The sequence below is a fragment of the Triticum dicoccoides genome, chromosome 2A (assembly GCF_002162155.2).
Source record: "Triticum dicoccoides isolate Atlit2015 ecotype Zavitan chromosome 2A, WEW_v2.0, whole genome shotgun sequence".
In the NCBI taxonomy this organism is placed as follows: domain Eukaryota; kingdom Viridiplantae; phylum Streptophyta; class Magnoliopsida; order Poales; family Poaceae; genus Triticum; species Triticum dicoccoides.
In genome coordinates, this window is record NC_041382.1 from 193,235,013 (window position 1) to 193,247,928 (window position 12,916).

At 47.9% G+C, this 12,916-nt stretch overlaps 1 protein-coding gene across 1 annotated transcript; it reads right to left on the reverse strand.

The window, feature by feature from the left end:
* Positions 1-10,143: 10,143 nt before the first annotated feature.
* On the reverse strand, positions 10,144-12,512 carry LOC119354158 (laccase-4-like). Its single transcript, XM_037620871.1, has 4 exons — positions 12,332-12,512; positions 11,729-12,254; positions 10,653-11,627; positions 10,144-10,564 (listed from the first exon to the last, which is right to left on the reverse strand). The coding sequence occupies exons 1-4, from the start codon at positions 12,434-12,436 to the stop codon at positions 10,434-10,436; spliced, it is 1,737 nt and encodes a 578-aa protein (XP_037476768.1). The 5' UTR covers positions 12,437-12,512; the 3' UTR covers positions 10,144-10,433.
* Between the last annotated feature and the right edge of the window lie 404 nt (positions 12,513-12,916).

Here is a 12,916-nt window from a genome sequence, read left to right on the forward strand (position 1 = left end):
GGACAATCTATTGAGTTCGGCCCATTCGGCAAGCTGATCAGTCAATGGAAGCGGACGCTCTGGAGCGTTAAATTGCGACCAGAACAGCTTGTCCACTTCACGATTTGTTTGATCTCGGAAGTATTCAGCCACATCGACAGCGCTCGCCACTAAGTCCATATATGCGTCGGCCGAACTCCACAGCCGATCCAGACGGGCATACCGCGGATCGCCGAACTTCCTCCGCAGCATAAAGGGCTTCCCAACCACAATGTCCCCGGCTTCACGCAGTTCCTCCTTCGCTGTCATTGCAGAGCGGGTGTCTTTGGTCGCCATTGTGGCCTTTTCAAGGTCCGTAGCCTTCGCCCAGTTTTCTTTTTCAAGAAACTGGCAGCGGTCGGCAGTGTCTTTTAACTTCGCATCCATTTTGGCCATTTTCTCTTTGCTCTCGCTATGAGCGGCCTTCTCGGCTCTCAACTCTTCGGCCGCCTTCAAAGCGGCCGCATTACTACTCCTTGCTTCCTCCTTGGCCCGGGCAAGCTTCGCCCGCAACGCCTCCACGGTGGCAGCTCCATCTGCAGTCACAACATATTAAAGATACTGGCATCATGCTGCTTTTACTATGTGACATGCACTATAAATATCACCTACCCTGTGCCTCGTCAAGCCGCTTGTTAACAAGCTTGATGTCAGCATCTGCCGCATCCAGTTGTCGCTTTAGTTCGGCAACCCCATTAGTCCGGCTAGCCACCGGAGCTTCAGACACCTGCACATAAAGGCGGTCTGGTTATTACCTGGGACTATGATCCTCCGTTTGCCGCCTTTCTCGACGACAACCAGAGTCTCAGGGGCTACTATCTACACAGGGCATACCTAAAATGTGTGGTACCATCACAAATGTATATCATTTCACGTACCTCAAAGCCCGTCAGTAGACTCATAAAGGCTTCATGCAACCCGTTTTCGGCGGACGAAATCCTTTCAATCATCGTACACATTAATGTACGGTGCTCTTCTGAGATAGTCGCTCGCTCTAGCAGACCCTTCAGTACGTCCGACCGCATACCAGGTGGTGTCGGACTCTTTTGATTGCTCTCTTCAAGAGCCGGATACTAAGGGCTTCGGGTGACCATGGGATTACCTTCTGGCCTTGCCGGATTCGGAGAAACTCTCCGTGATGACACTTCAAGGTCGCCCGCTTCTTGAGCCAGGGAGTCCGGGGGATGCATTTCGCTCTCCATCATCTCCGGAAGAAGATCCCCCGAAGACGAGCTCTGCTGAGAAGGGCTCGGATCCTAACTGCAAGATAGATGCTTCGGTTATCTTCCTTAGAAGTAAGGTAGTATATCTTCACTATTAAGTACTTTTTGATTACTTACAGCTCGTTAGAGGGCTGATCCCCGCACGGACTTTGTGCGGCAAGAGCACCCTCCGAGGCGGGACCCTCTGGTGGAGTTTTCTTCTCCAGTTTGGAAACCTTGGTTTCCGGATCATCAGAGGTAGTCCTCTTCCTCCCCCGGGGCGAGGGAATGTCAGATTCCTTCCCTTGGTTATCTTCCCTCATGGAGGCGCTCGTTCCCTCGGTTGGAATAGGTAGCGGTGGGGGCCCACTTTCGCCCTCTTTATTCCTCACTTCATCTTCCTTTGAGGGCACCGGGCAAGGTGCTGGCTCGAGCATCTTTTCCAGCACCGGATTGTCCAAGCCTTCGGGAAGGGGGGCCGAACACCGGATCATCTTTGCCTTTGTTATCCAGTCCTGGTCAAAAAACGATTCTTCAGAATGACGTCATGATGAATGAAAGACAGTGTGTTCGGCTAGAGGATTACTTACTTGGGTCGCGGTGCGGTTGCTGCTCAGGCCCACGTCCTCGGAGGTGTCCCGACACTCTATTTGGGGTCCGAAGAACGACTTGTACATCTCCTTGTGCGTCAGGCCGAGGAAATTCTGAATAGTGCGCGGTCCTTCTGGGTTGAATTCCCACAAGCGGAGGGGCCGGCGTTTGCAAGGCTAGACTCAACGAACCAGCATGACTTGCACTACCATAACCAAACTAAAATCTCCCTCGAAGAGATCTCCGATGCGGCTCTGCAGTATGGGCACATCCTTGGCTGGACCGCAGCTCAGCCTCCTGTTGATCCATGATATCAGTTGTGGTGGAGGGCCCGAGCAAAAGGCGGGGGAAGCTACCCACTTGGCACTTCTAGGAGCAGTGACGTAGAACCACTCCCGCTGCCATAATCCGGACACCTCTGGAAAGGAACCCTTTGGCCACGGAACTCTAGCGATCTTGCTTATTAATGCACCTCCGCGCGCTGCATGCTGCCCCTCAACCGTCTTCGGCTTCACATCAAAGGTCTTGAGCCACAGGCTGAAGTGAGGGGTAATGCGAAGGAAGGCCTCACATACAGTAATAAATGCTGAGATGTGAAGAAAGGAATCCGGGGCTAGATCGTGGAAATCAAGCCCTTAATAGAACATCAAACCCCTAACGAAGGGATCCAGAGTGAGGCCTAGTCCTCGAAGAAAGTGGGAGATGAACACGACGTCTTCATTGGGTTCAGGAGTAGGGACGACCTACCCTCGGGCAGGCAGCCGATGCGAAACTTCGGCGGTCAGGTATCTTGCCTCCCTCAACTTCTTGATATCCTCTTTCGTGACGGAGGAGGGCATCCACCGGCCCTGGAGGCTGGATCCGAACATGATTGAAGGTCCGAAGCACCTGACCTGGGCTTTGGGTGTTAGAACTCGAGGCGGGGGAAGGATTCGATTGAGCACGGGAGGAAAAAAGTAAAAGCCTTGTCCCTTTATAAAGAGGGTGAATATCAAGCGTCCTCCTCGTGGCCATTTGGGACTTGCCTAAAATCTAGGAGTCCTAGGCACGGTTGGGTTACCCACACCCGTATTGATGAGAATCCCGTAATAAGGGGGACACGATCTCTGCTTTGACAAGACGTGTCAAGAAACTGCCTCGCGTTATGTGCGGGGCTAGTTAAAGGAAACGGTTCGAATAATCACCGGGCTACGACATGATGTCATGTTGCCGAAACATGTCAGCAGATTAGATTTGTGGAAATATTATTCTCTCTACAGTGGTATGTGGAACTTATTTTGCAGGGTCGGACACTATCCTTGTATTCAAATTCTTCCATGGTGTATTCGGAGGAGGAACCCGCCTTGCAATGCCGAAGACAACACCGCGCGCCGGACTCATCGTCATTGAAGCCTGGTTCAGGGGCTACTGTTGGAGTCCTGGATTAGGGGGTCTCCGGACAGCCGGACGATATCCTTTGGCCGGACTGTTGGACTATGAAGGTACAAGATTGAAGACTTTGTCTCGTGTCCGGATGGGACTTTACTTGGCGTGGAAGGCAAGCTAGGCAATACAGATATGTATATCTCCTCCTTTGTAACCGACCTTGTGTAACCCTAGCCCCCTCCGATGTCTATATAAACCAGAGGGTTTTAGTCCGTAGGACAACATACAATCATACCATATGCTAGCTTCTAGGGTTTAGCCTCTCCGATCTCGTGGTAGATCAACTCTTGTAATACTCATATCATCAAGAATAAATCAAGCAGGACATAGGGTTTTACCTCCATCAAGAGGGCCCGAACCTGGGTAAAACATCGTGTTCCCTGCCTCCTGTTACCATCCGCCTTAGAGGCACAGTTCGGGACCCCCTACCCAAGATCCGCCGGTTTTGACATCGATACTGATGTTTGAGTTGTGCACTTAAAATAAATTTTATGTAAACACTATTTATGTTCGGTACCAACATTTGTTATTTACGTGTGTTATTGACTTGTATAGCTGACGTGCATGAATTTGTTGGATTTGAAAGTCTGGATTTGAGATATGTGAATGCCGGAAGCGAAATATGACGAACTGTCCGGATGCGTCCACAGACATATAAAAGGCCGGATATGTCAAGTTCGGCTGGAGATGCTCTAACTCGTCGCGTAGTTGTTCCCCTCGAGTACAGCTGTAGCATGTAAGCCACATACTAGTGGCTTTGGTTTCCTTGACGTAACAAGTTTGCAGTCACTGTATTACTCAATGAGTGATGGCATTGTTGGTCAAAGAACCGAGTAAAATAAAATTGTTTGAGTTCCCATGGCATGAAATGATTCCATTCCCTTGTTTTAAGACGAGTAGTGTTTTATTTTTAGTGTTTGATTGGCAGTGGTGGAGCCAATGAAGGAAAATGAAAATAAAAGCATAGATTAAGCATATTACATTCATTTGGTCTCCTCAAATATGTGTATTTTCTCTTCCCCCCTTGATTCTCTCCTAGATCCGCTGCTATTAATTGAAGTTCTAGGATGTGATAAACTAATTCAATTATCTCTTTCATATGAAGGTTTAGGTTGCCTTCTAAATTATGCATAGTGTATTTTTATTTGATTTTTCAGCAACAATATAGCATCTGATCTTTTACTCGATTTTTCAGCAACGATTCATTTACATTCCACACACAACCAAATTGAGTATACACCATGGAAGCGTTTGGTAGATTGCATGGATTTTGGAGTATTTGGATATGTGATTGACTTGGGTTTGGCTGAGTAAACACAGACAAAAAACCATGTTATACGCATAGTTTGGCAGCATGCATTTCACCACTAAGCAGTTTGATGTCTGACGTTTGGTTGGCAGCAGTTTTCGCTTATGGTTGTCAACGTGAAAAACATAGAGTTTGGTTGTGCGCGATGTATGTTCTGGTCACCACTTCTCACCAGTGCTAACCTTACTATTTATACACTCCATGTTCATAGCCTTTACGTTCTTCTTGTTGTAGATGTAATTCAGATTCATCATCCTCTTCCTATCTAGGTTTAACAGTGCACCATAATCGGTGACAGGATTATCACTACGATGGACAACTTTCTTGTGGATCAACTTGGCCCAGGCCTGTATCACAGTTATAAGTGTTGCTGCGTGAACAATTAGCTTCATTCGTTTGTCCATTACAACCTAATAATGACATCGATGTTGCGATTAGCAATGACGAAATCAAATCTCCAAATCGTACCTAATGACCTAACATAGGTGGGGAACTGTATGCTACTTATACCATTTGGAGCTACCAACCCTCCCATGGCGGAGAGGAGGAGGACACTACGAAAGACTTGACGTACAAGCCAAGGATGCAAAAGTCGTGGAGGACTCTTCCTCTACTGACATGTCGACCTATATTTGTAGCCCTAGGATCCCCAATATGCTATATAAGCCGGGGGCCGGGCTCGTCGATAGACATACAACAATCCCTTGGTATTCACATGTACTGCAATATAAGTACATGAGAAAGAGTAGGGTAAAGAGAGCCTTGGCTCAGTGGTTGGGCATGCGGTTGTGCAGCCTAACGACTCGAGTTCATTTCCTAGAATTGACAGGTGATGCACATGGGTTTTCCTCCATTTATTGAGAATCAAGTTTGGTGTGTGGTGGAACCACTCATCAAAAAATATCTTGATACTCATTTAAAAAATTTCCGAGGACCATGTTTACCTTGGTACTCATACTAAAATGGCCGTATGCATCCCTAGTTGGTGCAGAGGCCGGGGAAGTGAAATTCTCCCCCATTTTAAAAGAACAAATCAGGCCCCCGCGTCACCCCCCCCCCCCGCTTGGGCAACACGGGTGGCTCCCCAACCCTAACCGCCGCCGGGGCCTAGCCCATCTTCCTCCCCTCCTCCCGTCGCCGCCGGAGGACGCCGCCGGCTTGCGCCCGAAGGCCGACGGCGGTGGCGGGGGCTCTTCCTCCCTCCCGCGTCTCAGGGGTGGCGGGGCCCCAACATGCGTGGAGGTGCGACCGATCTAGAAGCGACGGCGTTGGCTTCGATGGTGGCGGCAGTCGGCCCTGCCTCGGGCCATCGACGGCTGCTGTGGCGGCTGGCCTGGATCGGGCGGTGGCGCGATGCGGTCTTCGGTGGCATGTCAACTGGCTTTAGATCGGCGGCGGCGTCGAGGGCCTGGTGGACTGCTTGGCGGCACCCATGGCAGATCTGTTTTGGCCGGTGTAGCCAGTGGTGGTGGTCATCTTCTTCGTCGGCGGTGGCCGACCAGAAACTTGGTGATCGGATCTCGAGATCCATCATCTAGTCCCGGCTGCAAGTTGGGGAGACATGGTTGCCCGTGAAAACCGAGCCGACGGCAGGCGATGGCGGCGTTCTACGCCGTTACCTTGATGAAGGCATTGTCGTGTAACTACTGTCGACCCACTCGTGCTGCTCTGAGGGAAACCCTAGGATCTGGTGTTCCAGATCGGACGATGGTGGCACTACGGTGTCATTTCTCTCTTGGGGGCATCACTTGTGGAGCAGCATTGGAAGTCAGAGGCAGGAGGTGGAGCGGCTTCGTCTTGCACGGAGCTTCGGTGGAGATGTCAAGTCATGCCTGATCGACAGGTGCTACGCTTTGTCATGCCTGGTCGGCAGGTGCTACACACAACATATCTTCCAAGGACTTCAAGCTGTGTCGGCTGGTGGTACTTGGCAGCATGGCACTGAGGTGTATCAGTGGCGACCGCAACGTGCTCAGCTATTTGCGCGCAGGGAGGAGATGCTGTGGTGGCGCCGGCGATAGCTAGACCGAGCAAGGTTGATGCATCAGTACAGTTCTGAAGATGGAGTGGTGGCAGTTGGCGGCGGCGGCCTCTGAGAGCACGCCGGACCAGTGTGTGCCCCATACCCGGCAAGTGGCTAGGTTGGGGTCTCAGATCTTAGATGTTAGGGTTGGCTGCGATGTCTGTTCGGTATTAGGCCCAAGCTATCTGCGCCCCTTCATCAACTGGATAGGTGTAGTGACAGTTTGTTGCTTAGACGACGGCTTTAATCTTACTGTTGTATCACTTTGTAAGGTCTTGTGAAAATAATTAATAAAGTGGTTATATGCATCGTTCAGATGCAGAGACCGGGGTCATCCTTCTTTTCTAAAAAATTGTGTCCATCGTAAGAGCCCGAACCTGGATTAATCCTTCTTCATGCTACAATTAACCCAATTGCGTAGCTAGGGTACCTTACAAAAGGATCTGCCGGATCTAGCTCAGACACCCACATTTACAGAAAAGTTCACCGTCTTTAATGAAATGTTATTCGCGAATTAAAAAAAATGTTCCCTATATTTTAAAAGATGTTCATTATGTATTTAAAAAATGTTCACCACATTAAAAAATATCTCATATTTATAAGCGTTCATGGTGTATTTTATAAATGTTCGTCGTGTATTTTCAAAAAAAATCACCTTGTTCTAATTTTTTTGCTTGTATTTTAGAAAGGTTTATCGTGTATTTTTAGAAAATGTCTGTCGTGTATCGTGAAAATTTATTTTTAGAAACTTCATCATGTATTTTTTTTTCAAAAACTGTAACTGTATATTGTAAAAAGATGTCAACTCTTTTTTTATAAACACGTGAGCAATTTTTGTAATGCGATCAAGTTTCTTCATGCAATTTATGAACATATTTTTTTGCATTGGCGCTGTTGGCCCTCGCACGTGAAGTGTAGTAGTGGGCCAGCTCGGCAAACGCGAAGCTGGTACCTCGTTCCACTCCCTTGCTTGTTCCAGTCACACGCTAGCGAAATCTCGCCAGTTCATTGTTGATGTCTAGAATAATTTCATCAATTCAAAAAAAGAAAGTTTGAAAGGAGTTAAAAATGGAAAAACAAAAAAATGGGGAAAACATGAATTTTAAAATGTTCATTGAAAATTAAAAAAAATCATGAATTTAAAAAACACGCAGTCAAAAAATTCAGTTTCAAAAAAAACATTACAAACTTAAAAAAGTTCACAAACTCAAAAAAGTTCACGGGTTCAAAAAAAGTTGCAGATTGAAGAAAGTTCACGACTTCAAAATAAGTTCACGGATTTCATAATAAGTACACGAGTTCAAAAAAGTTAGCGGATTCCATAAAAAGTTCATGAATTTGGAAAAGGTTCACGGATTTAATTTTTTTGCAAAATAGGTACAAAGCTCACAATTTCAGAAAAAGTTCACGAGTTCAAATAAATGTTCAAGAACTCAAAAAAGTTTGTGAATTTGAAATAAATCATGGCTAAAAAAATGTTCACGAGTTTGAAAAAGTTGACAAACCTGAGTTTTTTCGAACTTCAGAAAAAGTTCATGGATTCGAGAAAATTTCATGAATTTTAAAAAATGTTCATGAATATATAAAAAGTTCATGAATTTGATAACCTTTTGTGATTTAAGAAAAAGAAGACAAAAAAGGGGGAAGGGAAAAATAAAAAGGAGAAGGGAAAAGAGAAAAATAAAAGCAAAAGAAATAAAAAACAGAAAGGAAACCCAGATGGGGAGGCCTCTAGAAGCTTCCTAAAATCAAAAATGCAAACCGCGATCATGAAAACCTGGCGCGCTCGTGAAAACCTAGCGTTTTGTGGATGTGAAGAAAAAATGTTAATGGGCAGAGTCCATGTGCGAGAGAGTTGTGCGCCGGTTTGCAGATTGTCCTATAACTGGCGCTAAGGGCGTCGAATAGGATTTGGGGTGTGGGCTGAAGGGGCCAGCAGAAAAAGAGAGAGTTTAAAACTGCAACAAAACAACACACAAGGGTACCATAATTTCAAGTGATAATGTCACTTTTTTTTGAAACTTCGGGAAACTTTTATTAGATCAAAATAGAGTTACATCATTCACTAGTCCCTTAACAATGAAAGCCGGCGGCTCCTCGATCCACATGGAAGGTGGATCCGACACCGCTTGCCTAGCTAAAACATGAGCGACATAATTTGTCTTCCTAGGGCAGTGAACAAAAGACACCGAAGTATACCCAATGATAAAGACCAAACAATCCGAATAGATCGCAGCGGAGCCCGATGCCGTAAAACCACCATTGTTCATGGTGTTGATCACCTCAAGGCAGTCGGACTCCACAATGAGCTTGGTGATCCCCATCCGCTGTGCTAGTAAGATGCCATGCCGTAGTGCGTGTGCTTCCGCCGTCTCTACATCAGCAACATGCTCCAGCCTCTCATTCGAAGCTGCGATGAAACCACCTCTGCAGTCCCGTAGCACAGCTCCTACAGCTCCCTGGAGGTCATCTGCATGAAAAGATGCGTCTACATTTAACTTGACAAAATCCTCTTGCGGTTTCCTCCATCTGCAGGATCTTACTACCGCGTTCTTCTTCGTAGCCTTAAGGTAGTTTGCTGCCAGCGCCGCGATTGACTGCGCGGCTTGGACCGGAGTCTGCACTTCCTCCCCGTGGACATGATGTCTACGCTCCCACCATATGTACCAGATACCCACAAGGATTAGTAACCGAGCTGGGATCTCATGGATTAACGTTTGGCGTTGGGGAGCACATAAAATATAGTCTAGCGCTGCCGAACCCGCCCTGTCTGTATCACACACCTCCTCCACGAACCCGTCAAGGTGCAGACATCTCCAGACTTCGGCTGCCCTAGGGCAGGTGAAGAGAGCATGCATAATATCTTCACATCCACCCACACACATAGGGCAGCTGTCCGACGTATCAATATGGCGATTTGCCAATACCCCATAACATGGTATGAATCCGTGTCATACCATCTAAGCGGCAACCGGCCCAACTATTGCCTGTGAGTTTCGACGCAAGTGATAATGTCACTTAGATGTGACATAACAACATCTCGTCCAGATGAGCCTTAGATACTCATTCCGTTTCCTAAATATAAGTCCTTTTAGAGATTTCAATACAAATTACATACATATGTATATAGACATATTTTAGAATGTACATTCATGTATGTAGTCGATATTGAAATCTCTACAAAGACTTATATCTAGGAATGGACCAATTTATTTTTAGTCAAGTAAGTTTAGTGAATCATGCTGCTTGTAGCACTGAAGCTATAGTTTTACTAAAACTAAAGAACACTTATTTGACAAGTCTTTTGTCTCGTTCCAAAAAAATAAAGAACACTTATTTCTAGTAATAAATGGAGTAATTTCAAAAAAGACAACCAAATGAAGTTTAAATCAACGTGAACATACTAACAAAAACGTTTTAAGGATTTGGAATTTTTTTTGAGCAAACACAGTGGGGAAAACCCCCACTGTAACTCTGATTTTTATTAATAAGGATAGTGTTACATCAACTGTACAATGAACATGGGAAGGTGAAGAGAATCTACAAGTAATCTAGCCAGCTCTGCATTCCTTCCTTCAAGCTAGGTTTTGCTTTCTTGATGATCATGCCAAAGTGTTCTTTGAAAGAACTTATACAATATGCCATATGCTAGGATTTGGACATTCAGTTGACATCATTGTTTATTCGAGAAGAGTCAAAACATTGTCGCTACAAACTATATAAAAATTTATTAAAGATACAAGAAAATTACAAGACCAGCGCATTGACTAAATACACAAAAACCTTCTGAAGGAGAAATCAATTGCAAGTTAGCACACCGATAAATGAGGGAAAAAAATCAACAACTTAATTTGATCCTCTCCGACTAGCATTTGGGAAGATCGGATGGCGGGGGGAGCAGCTTCTGGTTCGGTAGGCTCCCGTCTTGCACCAGCCATGCCATTCGTAGTCCCCAAGTTGTGTGCACCTCCAAATGGCAATGCATGAACCATACACCTGCGGATACATGCATACCACAAATATGAGCACAGGCTACGCATTCAGTTTCATGAATAGATAGTAAGTATATACAACTCTGCTTTACCTGGGTTGTCGGCGAGAAAACGTATGGCCACCCATCCACCAGCTGGCACGCCAACGGTGTTTCGCTCGACGGGGTCGACGAGGTTAAACCTCGTTGGGTCATTCACAGGGTCGTAGTTGCCAAAGCCTTGCCCCACGACAAAGAAATTGAAGCCGTGAAGGTGCAGAGGGTGGCTCTCGATGCCAAGGATGCTCGTGTCCTGCATCACCAGCTCCACCGTGGCGTTGAATGGCAGCACGAGCAACTTGGTCCCGGTGGCCACGTTCGTGTTGTTCGGCGATACCCCAGTGTAGTTGAATTGCGAGAGGGGCGTGGTCGGAAAGTTCGACCCATAGACACCCCGAGACACGCCTGTGAAGTGCGACTGAAGGAGCGCTGTGGAAGGAAGCACCAGGGAGATGTTGTTGATGGCCGCCGCAAACTGCGTGGTGTTGGTAGGCCCTTGGCACGTCGCATTCACGGGGCAAGGGCGTGTGCCCAAGCCGACCGTGAAGAAGAACCGCTTGTCCACCGACTGTGGCACGGCCGCCGGGTACTGCGGTGTGGCGAGGCTCCGGAGCTTGGAGGTGAAGTTGGTGACCAGGCCGGTGTCGTTGAATCTCGGCAGAGTTGGCCTGAAGAGTGGCAGGTCCTTGTCGAAGCTTGACTCGGAGGCGGAGCGAGGGTTATGGTACTCGAGGATGCCGGCGACCGTGGTGCTGTCGAACGTGCCAGGCCTAATGACGGAGTATGGCGCGGCGGACATGTAGAAGTTAGCCTTGGGATAGAACGGCTTGGCTGTGAGGAGCACGTTGGTGGTCTGGCCCGGAGAGATTATCAGGGTCTTGACTGTGAATGGTTTGACGTAGACTGCGTCGACCTCGACGATGGTGAGCGTGTGGTTGGCGACGGAGAAGAAGAGCTCGTCGTTAAGAGCAGCGTTGATGAGGCGCAACATGTATGTTTTTCCAGGTTTCACCTTCAGTTTGAACGTGTCTGCAATATGCCATGGATGCACGGTAAGTATATAAATCCTTGACGATTACCGAAGGTGTAACATAAAAGATGCATGGAAGCATAGAGTGAGTGCAATGTACCTTTAGCGGAGCAGTTGTATAGCGGCCCAGGAAGGCCATTGATGGTGAAAGCATCTGAGATGTTTGGGGCGCCGCCCGTCCGGAGCGCCTGGCTGACCACCGCCTCTGTGTCCGCCCTCCACCACTCGCCGAAGAGAAGAGGAACTTCCTTGTGCGGCGCAACGAACGGGTAAGGCACGCCGAGCTTGGGGAGGATGACGATGGCGCCGTATACGGTGGCGCGTAGCCAGGAGATGTGCGCGTGCCACCACAGCGTGCCGCGCTGCCCGGCGACGGTGAAGTTGTAGACGTAGCTCTGGCCCGTCTGAATCGGGCACTGCGTAACGTACGCCGGCCCGTCGGCCCAGCCGCTCCGCAGCTGCCGGATACCGTGCCAGTGCAGCGTCATGTTGTGCGCTACGCGGTTGGTGACGCGGACGAGCACGCGGTCGCCCTCCCTCGCCACCAGCGTCGGGCCGGGGTACTCCCCGTTCACCGTCACAACGCTCTTGCTGGCGCACAGCCTCGTCACGTTCGCCATTTGCACCTGCACAGATCCCCATCCATGTGAGAAAATGCATGTAGGACATAGATGAATGCGGACGTACGTGCATATATACGTACATTGAAATCGTAGTGCCTAGTGATGCTTTGTGCCTGGACGATGAGCAGCATCAGAGTCGCCATGAGGACAGAGCAAGGAGCCAGAAAACGGGAGGAAATCGCCATGGCCAGGCTTTTCAGTTAGGCCCTGATGATCAGCTAGCTTGTCAATCTTGATGAGCTCTTGAGGAGCAGATGTATGGCTCAGGGTGAGGATGGAATGCTTTTGTTCGAACAAGTACTTGAGTTTATATATACATGTAGGAAGCGGCAAGCGTGTACCACCGTCCCATTTCTTTGAGGTATTCTACGTGGTCAATTTTCGTTAGGTGATTCGGTGGATGAGCGATCAAGGCAGGAGCTTGAGCTAGCTGGAGTGCTATAGCTTTGGAGTGGAGCCAAAGCCAGTGCATTCCAATACCATCGACCACCTCTGGTTCAATTCAAGGTATTCTGGATTAGCTCCTGGAGAAATGGCAGAACATCAGTCAAAGTTAGGTCCTGCGGCTTAATCATCGAAACATCACTTGCATGGTACAGCAAGATTGGCTAGCTCCTGGAGAAAGGCACAACACAATGGAAAATTAGTTCAGCCGGTCACTGTCG